Source organism: Mobula birostris, chromosome 4 (genome assembly GCF_030028105.1).
Source record: "Mobula birostris isolate sMobBir1 chromosome 4, sMobBir1.hap1, whole genome shotgun sequence".
NCBI classification, from domain to species: domain Eukaryota; kingdom Metazoa; phylum Chordata; class Chondrichthyes; order Myliobatiformes; family Myliobatidae; genus Mobula; species Mobula birostris.
Window position 1 is genome coordinate 53,585,843 of NC_092373.1, and position 17,992 is coordinate 53,603,834.

Below are 17,992 nucleotides of genomic sequence, written 5' to 3' on the forward strand. Positions count from 1 at the left end.
TACTTTTTCTATTTTACCTCTCTATCTGTGGCTTTAATAAGTATAAACTTTATTCTGCCCAGCAGCAACTTATAACGACACAAGAATATAGGAACAGAAGTAGGCCACCAGGCACTTCAAAGCCTGCCTGGCCAGTCAATATGATCATCACTGATGAGCCTGGCTTTAATTCCTCTTCTGTGCCAGTTCCCCATAACCTTTGATTGCTTGATCTTTCAAGTATTTATCAATCTACACCTGAAATGATATCTAATGGTCTGGCCTCCACCATGCTCGATAGCAGAGCAATCCAGAGATTTCTTATGCTCTGACAGATGTTACTACACACCTTGAATTTAAATGATTGGCCCTCTTTTTGTAGCCATATCACCTTGTTCTTGCTCATGAGAGAGTTATGAACATCTCAATATCTACCCTGTCAAGGCTCCTTTGGATTTTATGTTTGTGTAAAATCACCCCTTGTTTTCTAACCTCCAAGGTATAAAGACCCACACTGTCTAACTTCTCTTGATCAGGCAATTCTCTCATCAGAAATCGCTTGGTACATCTTCTTTGAACTGCTCAGATGTTACTATATTCTTTAGAAGGTAATGGGACTAAAATTGTGAACTAACAACTGTACAACTGTAACAAAACTACACTATTCTTAAATTCCAACTCCTTTGCAAAGGAGGTCAACATGCCATTTACCTTCTTAAATACTTGTTGGATCTGCCTGCTAACTTTTCATGATTCATGCAATAGAGCACTTGGATCTCTCTCAACCTTTCTTATTGCAATCTCTCTCTCTACTTATGTAATAATATGTCTTTGATTCCTCTTGTTTAAATGCACAACCTCACACTTCTCCACATTAAAATCTATATGCCACATTTTCCCCTAATCACTCAATCTATCTATGTTCGATTACAAAATCACAATGACCTTCCACATATTTGGTGTCATCAAATTTGGAAACCTTATATTTTGTTCCTTCCTCTAGGTCATTAATGTAAATGGTAGATAGTTGAGAGCCACCAACTAATCCCTATTCAATAGTCTCAACCCATCAGCCTGAAAAGGACCCAGTTACTCCAACTCTTCATTTTCTATGTGACAGCCAATTTTCAATTCATGTTAACCACACGTCCTCCAATACCTAGGGCCCTTAACTCATTTTTATGACAGTCCTTTGTTTTGAGAAGGTCAAAAGCAGAAATGTCTGACAATCCCACCCAAAGTCCTCACGCTCTATCCCAACTTGAATCTTCTTCTTCTTAGTCAGTCTCTTGGAAATGAAGATGACTTACTTCCATGCCGGTTGTGTGGCTTCTAAGCTGACGAACAAGGCTAATGTGGGAACTGCAGACGCTTCCAAATTTGGGGCAGGTAATAGTCAATAGGATAGGTGGATGAATAATTTGTGAGGTGGCTCACTCCTTCCACTGCTTATGCAAGCCCTCCACTGCCACCCTGCCTATCATCATCAAAGAATAATCTGCCTTAATAAGAATTAATAGTCGACTTCACAGCATATGTATCATTTGTACTCTTAGCAGTTTGCTACTAACACTGCAATGATGAAACTACACCTGATGGCACATACTACAGTGGTATGGCTACCAAAGGAAACCATTCAGTCCATCGAGTCTTGCCAAGTTCTATGAAAGACAAATCTACATCATCAAACTCCCCTGCTCTCTCCTCACAGCCATTTACTTCAGATACTTATCCAGCTCCCTTTCCAACTCCATAATTAAGCCTACTTTGCAACAAGACAGGCATTGCATTTCAGACCATAAATAAAGGCTTCCATCATGAAACTTGTTTTTGCTAAAGCTGATCGGCTTCATTCTGTAACCCCTGGCTCTGGACCCTCTCCTACGGCCATCCACTCTGTCTACATCCTTCATGATTTTATTAGTTACATGAAGAATAACCTCAACTTCTTAGGTCTATTCACATAATTAAAGTCCCTAATCTCTGTTATTAATTTAGCATATTTCTTCCATAACATGTCCAGAACTTTGCATCTCACTTAGAATGTGGTCCCCATAATAGTTTTATTAAGATTAGCCATTACTTCCTCGATCATGCGCCTACAGTACCTAAAAGGTCTAGGATAATTTATTTTAAAGCATTTTCTCAACTTGCCTTGGCACTTTCAGCAAACAATGTACATATATCTCCAATATGGACACCACGGGTGTGTATCTGTTGGCGCAGCACTATTGCAGTTTGAGTGATTGGAGTTCAGAGTTCAATCCCAGCATCCTCTGTAAGGAGTCTCTGTACATCCTCCCTGTGGAATGCGTGTGCTTTCTCCAGGTCCTCTGTTTCCTCCCACAGTCCAAAGATATGCTAGGTAGGTTAACTGGTCATTGTAAGTTGTCCTGCGATGGGGTCAAGGTTAAATCGGGACTGTCAGGGGATGCTGGGTGGTGTGGCTCAAAGTGCCAGAAGGGCCTATTCCAGGCTATATCTCTAAATAAATATTTGTTTCTGAATTCTTTTTGGAATTGTATCTTCTTGTTTATATTATCACATAGTCATAGAACACTACAGTACAGAAAAAAGCCTTTAAGACCAGCTAGTCCATGCAGAACTGTAAGCTTGCCTAGTACCAATGACCTGCACCTGAACCATAGCTCTCCATACCCCTCCCATCCATGTACCTGTCCAAATTTTTCTTTAATGTTGAGATCGAACCTGCACCCACCATTTCCACTGGCAGCTCTTTGGACTCTCGCCACCCTCTGACTGAAGAAATTTCCCTTCATGTTCCCCTTAAACATTTCACCTTTCACCCTTAACCTATGACTTCTAGTTCTAGTCTCAACTGAACAGTGCAGTTGCACTATCTATACTCCTTATAATTTTCTATAGCTTCCCTCATTCTTCTACGCTCCAGGGAATTAAGAACTGGCCTATTTAACCTTTCCAGCCAATAACCTTGTAAATTTTCTCTGCAGTCTCAGTTTTATATTGTATACTGTAATGCCACATACAAACCTGCTCATTGTTTTTTTTCTGATATTGATCTTTTATTATCTCCATCTGCTGTAAGTCAGCTTCAAATTCCTAAGCAAAAAACACAAGAAGCAAATAGTGTTTTTTTCCTGGTTAGGGACGATTGTTAAATTATTGTTTAATAACTTTATAGTCAAACACTATCACTTCAGTTTAACCCTTCAATCAAATCTGAGCACTGTGCACTCCAAGTTGACTGTATCTTAAAATAACTACGAGAAACATTACCTTATTTACCTAGACAAAAAAAAAATTCACAATTCCTTGATAGTGGCATCTCAGATAGATAGATTCTATGACCATAATCTATAAGGAAACCAAATAAAAGTGTGTGACAATGCAACACATACATAGTTGAAACATTACTTACCTCAGGATTCAGAGAATTTTCAAATACAAAAGTAAATTGCCAAACATATTACAGTAGTTTCTAGAAAAAATATCATTATAGTCCTTTTTGCATTAACCAAATAAACTGTTGGGCAATGGAGTTCAGTGGTAGAGTTGGATTTGGAGTTATCATTTCAGAGGATCTGTTCTGGATCCAGCATGCAAGTACCATTAAAAAGAAGGCAGAGCAGCACCTCTACTTTCTTAGAAATTTGCAAAGATTCAGCAAGTCATCTAAAATTTTGACAAACTTCTATAGATGCACAGTGGAGAGGATACTGACTGGTTGCATCATGGCCTGGGATGGAAATACCACTGCTCTTGAACAGAAAAAGGCTACCAAGGTAGTGGATACAGCCCAGTCCATCACAGGTAAAGCCCTCCCCACCACTGAGAACATCCATAAGGAGTGCTGTTGCAGGAAAGCAATATCTCTCATCAAGGACCCTTACTATCCAGGCCATGCTCTCTCCTCACCGCTGTCATCAGGAATAAAGCACTGGAGCCTTTGTTCCCATATCACCAGGTTCAGGAACAGTTATTACACCTCAACCATTAGGGCACGAGTCAAAGTAGATAACTTCACTCACTCCAACACTGAACTGATTCCACAACAACGGATTCACTTTCAAGGTCTCTACAACTTTTGATCTAAATATTTATTATTTACTTATTATATTTTTTCTTTTATTGTATAATATATTGCCTTTTCCACATTGCTTGCCTTTGTTGTGTGCAGTTTTTCATTGATTCTATTGTGTTTCTTTGTATTTACTGTGAAAGCCCACATGAAAATGAATCTCAAGATATGGTATGGTGACATGACAATGGTGATATGTACTTTGATAATAAATTTACTTTGAACTTTGAATTCCCCAGCTTTAGCACTGGCAATCTACACCCGATCCTGTGTGGATGTTTTAGGTATCTGGTAATACAGGTGTGCGCCACTTAACGTCCATTCGGACAACATCCGATCGCATATACGTCCGTAGTCCCGATCGGAGAACGTGACATAGCGGACATAACCAATCTTGTGTACCGCGCATCTCTTGAGTGTAGTAGCGTTATTTCTGTTTAATTTTCTTTCAAAAATATTACCGTAAAGTGCATCATGGCTTCCAAACACAGCAAAACCACTCCTAGTGATAGCAGCAGTGAGAGGCAAAGGAAAAGTATTGATTTGGAAGTGAAACAAAAGGTTATTAAACAATGTGAAGGTGGAAAACCAGTGAATGCTATTGTTCGGGATTTAGGCATGTTGCACTCGGCAATCACGACGATCCTGAAAAACAAAGAAAAAATTCTCGAAGCTGTTAAAGGATCGGCTTCACTGAAAACTACAAGGCTCACAAAAATGCGAGAGGGACCTATATCGGATATGGAGAAATTGCTAATGACATGGATTTAGTCAATACAGGTATACTACAGTACTCCATATAGGTTTGCTAAGTATATAATATGGTGTTCGCACAACGTCCAAATCAGATAATGACCGATTTCACAGAATGTATCGTGGATGTTAAGCGACGCATACCCATATAGGAATACCATTGCCAGTATGTGCACAGACGCAACTGTAATATTATAGCATTGTATCTTATAAAATAGTTATTGTATCTATTTCTTGGTGAAAAAAATAATGGAAGTGCTATTATAAGAGTTGGTCTGTGGTGTTACATGCTGGAATGAGGAAAAGAAACAGGATGTTTTGTCCCGCTTTGATAAAATGTCAAACCAAAGCTATTTCTGTCTTTCCAGAAATAAATTAAATATTGAGGGAAAGCCTCATCTTTCTCCCCACTACAATTTCAATACCTCACCAATCCTCCTTTCCTACCCACTATCTTCAGTCAAACCTAAATATCCCATATGAACCTAACCCAGCTTACAACCCAATACCCACACTATTTCCACCATTATATTATCACCTACATTCATAGAACATAAAACAGTATAGCAGAAGAGCAGGCCCTTTGGCCCATAATGTTGTACTGAACTAATTAAAAAATTAAATGTCCAAGTAAACTAATCCTTTCTGCCCATACAGTGTTTGTATCACTCTGTTCTCTGAATATTCATGTGCCTAATCACTTAAATGACTTAACCCCTCTCACTTTAAAAGCATGCCTTCTGGAATTAGATATTTCGACCCTGGAAAAAAAGATACTAGCTGTCAATTCCATCTATGCTTCTCATAACCTTGTCAATTTCCACTATGCATTCACAATTTGTCCAACCTCTTTCAGAAGCATATATCCTCCAATAAGATAACATCCCAAATAACCTCTTCTACACCTTCTCCAAAGGCTCCACATCCTTCCTATAAGGATTCATTCACCCTTTACTGACCCATCTGCTACCAAGACTCTTGTTTTTGCCTCTGTCATTTTTAGAACTGGTTATTCCAATGCTCTTCTGGCCTTACTTAAACTTCAACTTAGACAAAGTAAAGAAACAATAATAGCATATTTATGCCCTGAAATCTATTCCAGCATGCAGTGAAGTCAAGACCGATAAACAACTTAACACCATACACCCATATCTTTTTCCCCTGCCATGTATCCCTTATTAACATTGGTTAAAATCTTCACATTGGTCCAGTTTAAGATGGCGCTGGTGAGAGACAGTAATGTTTTACCAGCAGCAAACAAATCTACAAATTATTCTATTAATTACACTTTTTCTGGACAAAGATCACTGCAATCAATAGTGTGTAACATCCCTTTCGGAGTTGTGCTTTTGAACAGCTTGTACAACCTGGCAATTTTGCAGTGTTCTGGGGGTCTTGAAGATGCATTATGGTGGCAGCGGCGTGGCATGTACAGGCTAAATCGAGATAGCGGAGCCCGAGCCCAAGAGCAAGGAACAACTTGTGTTTGTCTGATTTAATCACCGGGCCAAATTGAAAAGGTCGGACGTTAGGGCCAGAGGTGAGGGACAGGCCGGTGTCAGCTTACTGCTCCATGAGGTTTATTTGTCTCTGCGCTGAACTGAGGCTGTGACCTGCAACTAATGGGCTCCTGGTCCTGATGCAGTGATGAACTGCCTTTGTGGTTGTGTGCTCACTTTTGTGAACTTTAGTTCTGAGTGTTATTTGTTTACGTTTTAGTTTTTGTACGATTTGTTTCTTTTTTCCCCTTGCACATTGGGTGTTTGATAGTCTTTATTATTGGGTTCTATTGGGTTTCTTTGTTTTTGTGACTGCCTATAAGAAGACAAAATTCAAGGTTGTATGTAGTATACCTACTTTGATAATAAATGCATTTTGAACTTTGATTTTTTTAAAAAATTAAAAACGATCCACCAACATGAACCTTTATAAAGATAAACTGGATCAAAACCCTGCATTTCATTGTTCTGATTCAATTTTTTTTACATACAAAAAAAATTATTTCATAAAGTCTGTGATTCATTTCAGGTTCTCTATTTGTCACATGTACAACACAAGAAGAAGTCAAATATGTACATTGCACCTAACACAATGTAGACCCTGTGATTTTCATCCATGTTTTTGCACCTATGGAAGTTGCAGACCTTTCATGCAGAATCTAGCCCTTATGACATTGGGAGACTTTGTGGTGGCTCGCCCACGCGGCAAGCGAACCGGCTCCAGCAGTCGCGGGCAAGTCCGCAGCCAGCAGCAACCGAGAGGGCTCTGAGTGTGGGGCAGACCTCGGCCCGGAAGCTGACGTCACTTCCGCCCCGCAAAGTGCGGGGGATGCTGGGAGCGGGTACTTAAGTGCGCGCGGATTTAAACAGTAAATAGTTCAACCAGACCCTGCTCGACTCAGTGTGTTGCTTTCACTCGCTGCATATCAGCGGGACCACATTGGTGACCCCGACAGTCCAACAGCATTTGGACCCAGCATGAACGACTCAGCTCTACAGAATGCAGTTTCCCTTAAACTACCAACCTTCTGGACCACTCAACCCCTGGTCTGGTTCTAACAAGCAGAGCCCCAGTTCCAGGTCAGGCAAATTGTCTCAGATGCCACCAGTTATTACTACGTGGTGGGTGCCCTCGAACAAGAGACAGCCGGCCACATTATCGACTTTCTGCATCAGCCCCCGGCAACAGACCGGTACGAGGTACTCAAGGCCCTGTTAATCCGCACATTTGGCATCTCCCACCACGAACAGACCGCGCAGTTACTGCATATGGACGGCCTGGGCGACTGCGTGCCATCAGCCCTGATGAGTGACATGCTAGCACCGGCAGACGGCCATAAGCCTTGCCTGCTTTTTGAACAGATCTTCTTGGAGCAAATGCCAGAAGACATCCGCCTCCTGCTAGCAGATGAAGACTTCAGAGGCCTGCGCAGGGTGGCTGCCCGCGCGGACTTGCTTTGGCGTGCCAAACAAAATGGCAGATCCACCATCAAAATTAGTGCTGCGGCACGGCCGAAAGTCAAGCCCTCCCACACCCCAGCAGTGGAGCACCGAACACCCACACCAAGGGACAGCACCACTTCTGAGTCTTGGTGTTTTTATCATCAAAGGTGGGGTTCTGGGGCCTGCTGCTGCCGACACCATGCTCGTTCCAGGGAAACGCCAGGACCAGCCGTCGCTGATGGCTATGGCCGCTGGTCACCGTGATAGCCTGCTCTACGTTTGGGACAAGCACTCCAGGCATAGATTCCTGGTGGACACGGGGGCAGAAATCAGTGCCCTACCCCTATCAAGCCACGATACCCGAACTAGAAGAACAGGACCAGAACTTTTGGCAGCCAACAGCAGCACCATCCACATCTACGGCACAAGAACCATCCTCTTGCAGTTCAGTTCCAGCTACTTTACATGGACACTTACGATGGCCGCAGTATCACAGCCACTGCTGGATGCGGACTTCCTCTGCGCTCACTGCCTACTCGTGAATTTGAAGGGACGATGATTGGTTGATGTGAAGACGTTCCAGACTTTCTCCTTCGGTGAGGCCAGGTTACCAGCCCCGCACCTGGACTCCATCACTTATTCCGACAATGAGTTCGCCAGAGTGTTATTGGAGTTCCCATCTATCATCACTCCGCAGTTTTCCTCAACAGACCACAAGCACGTCGTGATGCACCACATCCCCACACAGGGACCTCCCCTTCATGCTCGGGCCCGCAGGCTACCGCCTGACAAGCTCCACCTCGTGAAAGAGGAACTCAAGAAGATGGAGGAGATGGGGATTGTGCGGTGTTCCAACAGCCCATGGTCCTCCCCATTCCATATGGTGCCCAAGCCTGTGGGAGGGTGGAGACTGTGCGGCGACTATAGGACACTGAATGACGCCACCACGTCCGATCGTTATCCGGTACCACACATCCAGGACTTTACGGCCAACCTGCACGGGGCGCGCATCTTTTCGAAGATTGACCTGGTCCGAGAGTATCCTCAGATCCCAGTCCATCAGGATGATGTACCCGAGACGGCCCTCATTACCCCCTTTGGCCTGTTCGAGTTCCTCAGGATGCCGCTTGGGCTCAAAAACGTGGCGCAGACGCTCCAGCACCTGATGGACGCAGTAGGGCGAGACCTGGACTTTCTGTTCATCTTCCTGGATGACATACTTATCGCGAGCTGCTCCCGCCAGGAACATCTAGAACATTTACACTTGCTCTGCCACCGCTTAAGCGACTATGGCCTGGCTATCAACTTCGCCAAGTACCAGTTCGGCCTACCCGCCATCAACTTCTTGGGACACTGGATCGACCGCCATGGAGCTGCACCCCTACCAGAAAAACTTGAAGCCATCCGCCAATTCGCCAGACCCAGCACTGTTAAAGGCATGCAGGAATTTATTGGGATGGTTAACTTTTATCACCATTTCCTGCCCTCAGCAGCTCAGATCATGCGGCCCCTTTTCAGCTTGATGTCCGACAAGGTCAAAGAGGTCATCTGGACAGAGGAGGCGACGGCGGCTTTGGAAGAAGCCAAGAACATGCTAGCAAACGCTAAGCTCCTGGTCCACCACCCCAGTCGACGTCCCCACTGCCATCACTGTGGATGCCTCTGACGCGGCAGCTGGCGGCGTGCTCGAGCAGCTCATCAAAGGCCAATGGAAGCTGCTTGCTTTTTTCAGCCGGCACCTACGACCCCTGGAATTTAAGTACAGCGCTTTCGACAGGGAGCTGCTGGCCCTGTCCCTTGCCATCCAGCACTTCAGGTATTTCCTGGAAGGGAGGGATCACGGTCTTCACAGACCACAAGCCCCTCACTTTTGCGTTTGCCAAAGTGTTGGACCCGTGGTCGGGCCGCCAACAACGCCACCTGTCATACATCTCGGAGTTTACCACCACGATCAAGCACATCTCCGGGAAGAACAATGTGGTAGCCGACATGCTGTCACGCACCTCCATCCAATCAGTGCACTCTCTGTCTCCAGGGGTGGATTATGCGGCATTAGCAAAGGTGCAACGACTGGACAGCGAGATGCCGGCGTACCGAACCGCAGTCTCAGGACTCCGCCTCAAAGACATACCCACTGGGCCCGAAGGTAATGAGCTCCTTTGCAATGTGTCCACCGGGCAACCTCGGCCCATTGTCCTGACCGCTTGGAGGCGCCATGTTTTCAAAGCCTTGCACGGTTTAGCACATCCTTCCATCCAGGCGACCATCCGGCTGATCACAGACAGGTTTGTGTGGCACAGCCTACGCAAGCAGGTCGGGCACTGGGCCAGGACATGCATGCACTGTCAAACCTCCAAAATCCAGAGGCACGTGAGAGCCCCACTGCAACCCTTCCAGCCGACACATAGGAGGTTTGAACATGTCTACGTGGACATCGTCGGCCCACTGCCGGTTTCGAGAGGAGCGAGATACCTGTTCACCATGGTGGACAGGTTCACGAGGTGGCCGGAAGCTGTCCCACTCGCTGACACGGCCACGGAGGCATGTGCCAGAGCCCTGATTACCACCTGGGTGGCACGGTTCGGACTCCCAGCCCACGTCACTTCAGAGAGGGGTGTGTAGTTCACATCGGCTTTGTGGTCTGCACTGACACAACTCCTCGGAACCCAGCTCCACCGAACGACTGCTTACCACCCACAGTCCAACAGCCTGTTGGAACGTTTCCACAGGCACTTGAAGTCAGCCCTGATGGCATGCCTCCGAGGGCCAGACTGGGTTGATGAACTCCCCTGGGTGCTGCTTGGCATCCGCACGGCACCCAAGGAGGACCTGGCCACATCATCGGCCAAACTTGTTTACGGTGCCCTGCTCACAGTTCCCGTGAGTTTGTGCCAGCACCCCGTGGCCAGGAGGACACACCTATGGCGGTCCTAACTGAACTCCGGGAGCGGTTTGGAACGCATACCCCAGTCCCGACATCCCAACACGGAACAACACCCTCTTTCATGCCCAAGGACCTACAACAAAGCAAGTATCTTTTCGATCGCCGAGGTGTGTACAGACCACCCCTGCAGCAACCATACGAAGGACCCTACAAGGTGGTGCGCCATAATTGGACGACCTGCGTTCTTGACATCGGTGGTCGTGAAGAGACTTTTACCATTGACCATCTCAAACCGGTGCATCTAGACCTTGAACGCCCGGTTGTGGTGTCATCTCCATGACGACGAGGCCGGCCACCTAAAAGAACTGACAGTGTGCAGGGTGTGGACTCTGCACCTCCTAGCGCCGGTTCTGGGGTGGGGGGGGCATGTGGCGGCTCGCCCACGCGGCAAGCGAACTGGCTCCAGCAGTCGCGGGCAAGTCTGCAGCCAGCAGCAACCAAGAGGGCTCTGAGTGCAGGGCAGACCTTGGCCCGGAAGCCGACATCACATCTGCCCCGCAAAGAGTGGGGGATGCTGGGAGCGGGTACTTAAGCGCGCACGGATTTAAACAGTAAACAGTTCAACCAGACCCTGCTCAACTCAGTGTGTTACTTTCACTCGTTGCGTATCAGCGCGACCACAACTTCCTTCACTATTACTTAAAGGAAAATCCCTGGCCACAGAGTTCAACTGAGAACCCACTCAGGCAGGTACTGTAGGTAAATACTAACCCATTAGGATAGCTCTCCCTGAGGTCCACCATTCTTCACTTGTTGTCACCCTCAACTCACTTCCAGAAAGCATATATCACACCATGATCTCCAGCCTGATCTATGTCAGCTTCAGTTTGATTCTTGGCATCTTCCCCTGTCTCAGTCTTGTGCTCACTGCTCTTAGACTCTGCCATCCAACTTGAATGACTTTTTCTTCAAGGCCCCAAGATTTCAATTTCTTTCTCAAATTTTCTCACTATGCTTCCCTCTCTCTCCCTGGGGATCTGAAGCTTGGGAAAACAATTCGAACAGACAAGTTCAAATTCAGGGCCCCAAACAGTCCTTCCAGGTGAGGCGACACTTCACCTGGGGGTCTGTTGGGGTTATCTATTGTACCCAGGGCTCCCCGTGTGGCCACCTGTATACCAGTGAGACCCATCATAGATTGGGAGACTGCTTCACCAAACCCCTACGCTCCTTCTGCCAGAAAAAGCAGTGTCTCCCAATGGCCACCCACTTCAATTCTACTTCCCATTTCCATTTCAACATTCTTCTACCCCTTCTTATAAGATTCCCCCTCCTCCACCCCTTTATCTCTTTCACCTATCAACTTCCCAGCTCTTCACTTTACAACCCCTCCTCCCAATTTCACCTATCACCTACCACCACGTACTTCTTCCTTCCCTCCTGCCACCATCTTGCTCTAACTTTTCATCTTTTTTTCCAGTCCTGATGAAGGGTCTCAGCCCGAAATGTCAACTGTTTACTCTTTTCCATAGATGCTCTCTGACCTGCCGAGTTCCTACAGCATTTTGTGTGTGTTGCTTGAACAGAAAAGTGTATTTTCCTTGAGACTTGTGTAATATGTAATTATGTAGCAGTATAATCACCAAATTAAATGTACTAAATTATACAGAACAATAATGCTTCATGAAGACATAGAGTGATATCGTACAGAATGCACCACGTTCACACTGAACTTTTAGCCCCTATGTACTAAAACCTGTTTCAATCAAGACATGCTTGTGAGAAAGGGTAACTGGATGGTGAGAAGGGGTAATGGGAAAAGTGTTGCATTTCTTGTGGTTGCATGGGAAGATGTTGTAAGAAGGGGAGAGGAACTTTCAACAGCAGTGTGAGAACTTCATGAAAAGATTTGCAGTTATTCAAGAGGGTTCAGCACAAGCTTCTCGAGGGCAATGAGGCAAAGGTAGTAAAGATTTAAATTTATTCATCGCATGTATATCAAAACAGAGTGAAATGTGTTATTTGTGTTAACAATCATCACACCCAAGGATCTCATGGGGGCAGCTCACAAATGTTGCCACACATTCCGGCGCCAACATAGAATGTGCACAACGCTCATTAGAACAATACAGAGCACAACATACCAAGCAACAACAACAAAACAAGCTCATTCCTCCCTTCATCCCACCCACCTATCCACACACATATGCAGTCCTCTAACCTCAGCAGAGGCCATCTTTGGCCTCCAGCGGACTCATGGATTCAGACATTCGACTCCAACTTCCCCAGCAGAATTGCAGAGATTTGCAGACTCATACTCCAGCCATCAGACTTTGACTAGACCTCCGGCTGGCCTTCGCCCCTCAATCCAGACTTCAGGTCACCCTTTGTCCCCTTGATCCGGACCTCTGACTGGCCTTAAGCGCTTCGATCTTCGGTATCGATACAGGGCCTGACCTCTAACTCCCCTCTCTGTACCCAAAACCATCCCTATGAACCTAAAGAAAAACCTAAAAACTAACTAAAATTTAACTGCAACCTTGCCAACAACTACAAATTCTGAAAAGCGAATGCGTTAAAAATGTTATAGGTTTCAGATTATAGAAACATAGGTTTATGAAACCAGTATCTTTACTGTTAGAAACATGAGTATTTTAGAGTGAGCCCAAATTTGAATACCTTATCTTTTTCAGTAAGCTTACACATAGGTACAAAATATTATGATAGATACCTTGATTCTTTCTGTATTTTGAGCAGCAGCTTTTTTGGTCTCCAGATTGTGTTTCAGCTGTGTTTTTTGATCTTTGATCTTTGCCTTCAAACATTTTAAGTTCTTCTCAGATTCAGTAACTTTCAATCGCAATTCTCTATTAGCTCGTGACAGTTCTGCAGATTTGGATATGGTTTCATCAAGGGCTTTTCTCAGCTGAAGTTAAAAAATATTTCCAAGTTAATGTGAATCACATAGGTATGCAGAATAACATGAGCTCCTTCAAGTTCCACTGGAACTACACATATCATTGAATTGACTTTATTTTTTTACATCCTTCTAATACATGGAGTAAAAATCTTTATGTTACGTCTCCATCTAAATGTACAATCATAGTAATTTATAATAAATAGAACAGTCAATGTAACATAGAATTACACTCAAATCAGCATGAGTTAATCAGTCTGATGGTCTGAAGGAAAAAGGTGTCCCGGAGCTTGTTGGTCCTGGCTTTTATGCTGTGGTACTGTTTCCCAGATGGTAGCAGCTGGAATAGATTGTAGTTGGTGTGACTTGGGTCCCCCAATGATCCTTTGGGCCCTTTTCTCACACCTGTCTTTGTAAATGTCCAGAATCATGGGAAGTTCACAACTACAGATGCACTGGGCTGGCCGCACTACTCTCTGCAGAATCCTGTGATTAAGGGTGGTACAGTTGCCATACCAGGCAGTAATACAGCCAGTCAGGATGCTCTCAATCATGCGCCTGAAGAAAGTTCTCAAGATTTGGGGGCCCACACCAAACTTCCTCAACCGTCTAAGGTGAAAGGGGTGCTGTTGTGCCTTTTTCACCACACAGGTGTGTACAGACCACATGGGGTCCTAGGTGATGTGGATGCCAAGAAACTTAAAGCTGTTTACCCTCTCAACCCCAGATCCATTAATGTCAATAGAGGTTAGCCCATCTCCATTCCTCCTGTGCTGCACAACCAGCATCTTTGTTTTTGCGACATTGAGGGAGAGGCTGTTTTCTTGACACCACTGTGTCAGAGAGATAACTTCTTCCCTGTAGGCCACCTCGTTATTGTTTGAAATTAGGCCAATCAATGTAGTGTTTTAATCAAATATCCATTTGAAATTTTAATAAGGGTATATGTATTTCAGAATTATATGCAGATGGTGGGTCATAACCTTCGTCGAGCATTTTGAGGATCTGAAAAGAGTTATAACTGATGATGTTTTAATGCTGCTATTAATCCAGCATATTTATGAATGACTTAGATAATGTGTAAGAAAGCCACCAGCTCTTAACCCAATTTAGTGAAATGGACACGGTGATCACAATGTGGTCTCATGTAGTCATAAAGTAATAATATACCACAGAATCAGACCCTTCTGCCGAACTGGTACAAGCCCACCACAGCATCCTCGTCCCAGTTTCCTGCATTCAACCCATAACTCTCCAAGCCCCTGATCTCCATGTACCTCTTAAATGTTGCAATTGTACCCACTTCAACCATTTCCTCTGGCAGCTCATTCCAGGTACTCACTACCCTCTGAATAAAGAAGTTATTTCTCAGGTATCTTTTAAATCTCTCCCCTCTTATCTTGTATGTGCCCTCCAGTAAGGGCTCCCCAACCTTTGGGGAAAAACAATGACGGTCCACTTTATCCATTTCTTTCATGATTTTATAAACTTCTATGAGGACAGTTATCTTGCTCAGTTCATTTGTCGTTTCATTGTTACCCATAACTACATCTCCGACATCATTTTTGGTGATCTTATGTCCACTCTTGCCTCTCTTTCACTTTTTCTATATATGAAAAAAGTAGTTTTAGTATCTTCTTTATATATTATTGGCTTGATTACCTTCATATTCCATCTTTTCTCTCCTTATTGCTTTTTAGTTACTTTCTGTTGGTTTCCAAAAGCTACCAATTCTCTAGCTTCCCATTACATTGAGCTATCCTGCATTCCTTTTCTTTTGATTTTATGTGTGGATGACTTCCTTGTGGCCATCTGTGGCCATCTCCCTCAACAACAAGTATACCACTTTGGACACTGCCAGGTCTCTGGCACTGAGTCTGGTTTGTGACTCAAAAGGGAAGAGGGTTGGAGAAGAAGCGAGCTGTGGTAATTGGGGATTCATTAGTTAGGGGAACAAGAAGGAGATTCTGTGGATGAGAACAAGATTCCCAAACAGTATGTTGTCTCCCATGTCTGAGGTATCTTGGATGGAGTTCTCAGCATTTTTAAGTGGAAGGGTGAGCAGCCAGAGGTCATGGTCCATGTAGGTACCAATGACATAGGTAGGAAGAGTGACGAGGTCCTGCAAAGTGAGATCAGGAAATCAGGTGCTGAATTAAAGGGTAGGAACTCCAGGGCTGTGATCTCAGGATTGCTACTCGTGCCACGTGCTAATGAGGCTAGAAATAGGAAGTTCATAAGTTTAACTCATGTCCAAGGATTTAGGTGTAATAGGGAGGGTATTAGATTTTTGGATTATTGGGCTCTCTTCTAGGGAAGGTTGGACCGGTACAGAGGAGATGGTTTGCACTTGAACTGGAGGGGGACAACTAATATCTTAGTGGGAAGATTTACTAGTGCTGCAGGGGGGTGGGAATGGGAGGGGGGTGTTAAACTAGAGTTTCACAGGGATGGCAATCAGAGTTCCAGAACAGATAGTGGAGAGGTTGTGGAAACAAATGCTGTTAAGACCTCAGACAAAGTTGGGGATTAAAAGGTTGAGCATGGTGCAACTATTGTCCTGGGCTGTGTAGATTTCAATGCAAGAAGTATTGTCAGAAAGGCAGATGAGCTCAGGGCATAGATAAACACATGGAATTGTGATACTGTAGCCATTAGTTAGACATGGTTGCAAGAAGAGCAGGACTGGCAGCTCAATATTTCGGTGTTCCACTGTTTTACATGTGACAGAGTGGGAAGGATTAAAGGGGGAAGGGTGGGTTTACTGGTCAAGGAAAATGTCATGGCAGTGCCCCATCAGGCCAGATGGGAGAACTTGTCAAGTGAGGCTCAATGGATGCTACTGAGAAATAAGAAAGGTATGACCATGTTTAGTAGGCTGATATTAGACACCACCCAACAGTCTGCAGAATTTAGAGGAACAAATTTGTAGAGAGATCACAAACTACTGCAAGAAACATAAGGTTGCTATAGCAGGTGATTTTATTTTTCCAAATAGTGACTGGGACTCCCATACTGTAAAAGAACTAGATGGGATAGAGCTTGTCAAATGTGTTCAGGAAAGTTTTCTTAATCAGTACTTGGAAGTCTCAATGAGAGAGGGTGCGATACTTGATCACCCATTTGGGAATGATACAGGGCAGGTGACAGAAATTTTTGCAGGGGAACACTCTGCATCTAGTGATCATAATGCCATTAGCTTAAAAGTAAATATGGAAAAAGATAGGTTGAGATTCTAAATTGGAGAAAGGCCAGTTTCGATGGCGTCAGAGAAGTATGGCAAATGTGGATTGGGACAGGCTGTTTTCTGACAAAGGGGTACTTGGTAAATGGGAGACCTTCAAAAGTGAAATTTTGAGAGTACAAAGCTTATCTGTGCCTGTCAGAATAAAAGGTAAAGGTAACAGGTTTTCAAAAGATATTTGAGGCCTTGGTTAAGAAAAATAAGGAGGTGCATAGCAGATATAAAAAGGTAGGAACAAATGAGGTACTTATGGAGTCTATGAAATGCAAGAGAACACTTAAGAAAGAAATCAGGAAGGCTAAAAGAAGACATGAGGTTGCCCTAGCAGACAAGGTGAAGGAGAATCCTAAGCGATTCTACAGATATGTTAAGAGCAAAAAGATTATAAGGGACAAAACTGGTCCCCTGGAAGATTAGAATGGAAACCTATGCATGGAGCCAAAAGAAATGGGGGAGATCTTAAATGTTTTTGTTGCATTTGTATTTACTCTGGACACAGGCACAGATTCTATAAAAGTGAGGCAAAGCCACAGAGAGGTCAAGGACCCTATACTTACTACAGAGGAGGAGGTGTTTTCTGTCTTGAGGCAAATTAGGGTGGGTAAATCCCCAGGACCTGAAAAGGTGTACCCTCAGACCCTGTGGGAGGCAAGTGCAAAAGTTGCAGGGGCTCTAGCAAAGATCTTTAAATCATCTTTAGCGGCAGGTGAAGTACCGGAGGATTGGCGGATTGTAGGATTGTTGTTTAAGAAAGACTCTAAAAAAAAAAACAGGAAATTTTAGGCTGGTGAGCCTGACATCAGTTGTGGAAATGTTACTAGAAAGTACACTAAGGGACAGGATATATGAGTATTTGGATAGTCAGCATGGCTCTGTGCACGGTAGTCATGTCTAACCAATCCTATAGAGCTTTTCAAGGAAGTTATCAAGAAAGTTGATGAAGGTAAGGCAATGGATGTTGTCAACGTCAACTTTAGCAAGGCACTTGACAAGGTCCCAGATGGGAGGTTGGTCAAGAAGGTTCAGTCGCTCGCATTCAAGATGAGGTAGTATATTGGATTAGACATTGGCTTTGTGGGAGAAGCCAGAGTGGAGGTAGATGGTTGCCTCTCTAACTGGGGGTCTGAGATTAGTGGAGCGCTGCAAGGATCCATGCTGAGTCCATTGTTGTTTGTCATCTGTATCAATGATCTGGATGATAATGTGGCTAACT

General features: G+C 44.5%; 1 protein-coding gene across 4 annotated transcripts in view; it reads right to left on the reverse strand.

Annotated features, from left to right (window-relative positions):
* Positions 1 to 17,992, reverse strand: part of LOC140196334 (coiled-coil domain-containing protein 150-like) — a 136,517-nt gene that overhangs the window by 23,359 nt on the left and 95,166 nt on the right. For all 4 annotated transcript variants that reach the window (XM_072255349.1, XM_072255353.1, XM_072255350.1 and 1 more), the window contains 2 exons: positions 13,350 to 13,544; positions 2,992 to 3,060 (listed from right to left, as the gene is read on the reverse strand). In XM_072255349.1, the coding sequence (XP_072111450.1) occupies positions 2,992 to 3,060; positions 13,350 to 13,544 (264 nt within the window). The remainder of the gene's footprint in view (positions 1 to 2,991; positions 3,061 to 13,349; positions 13,545 to 17,992) is intronic.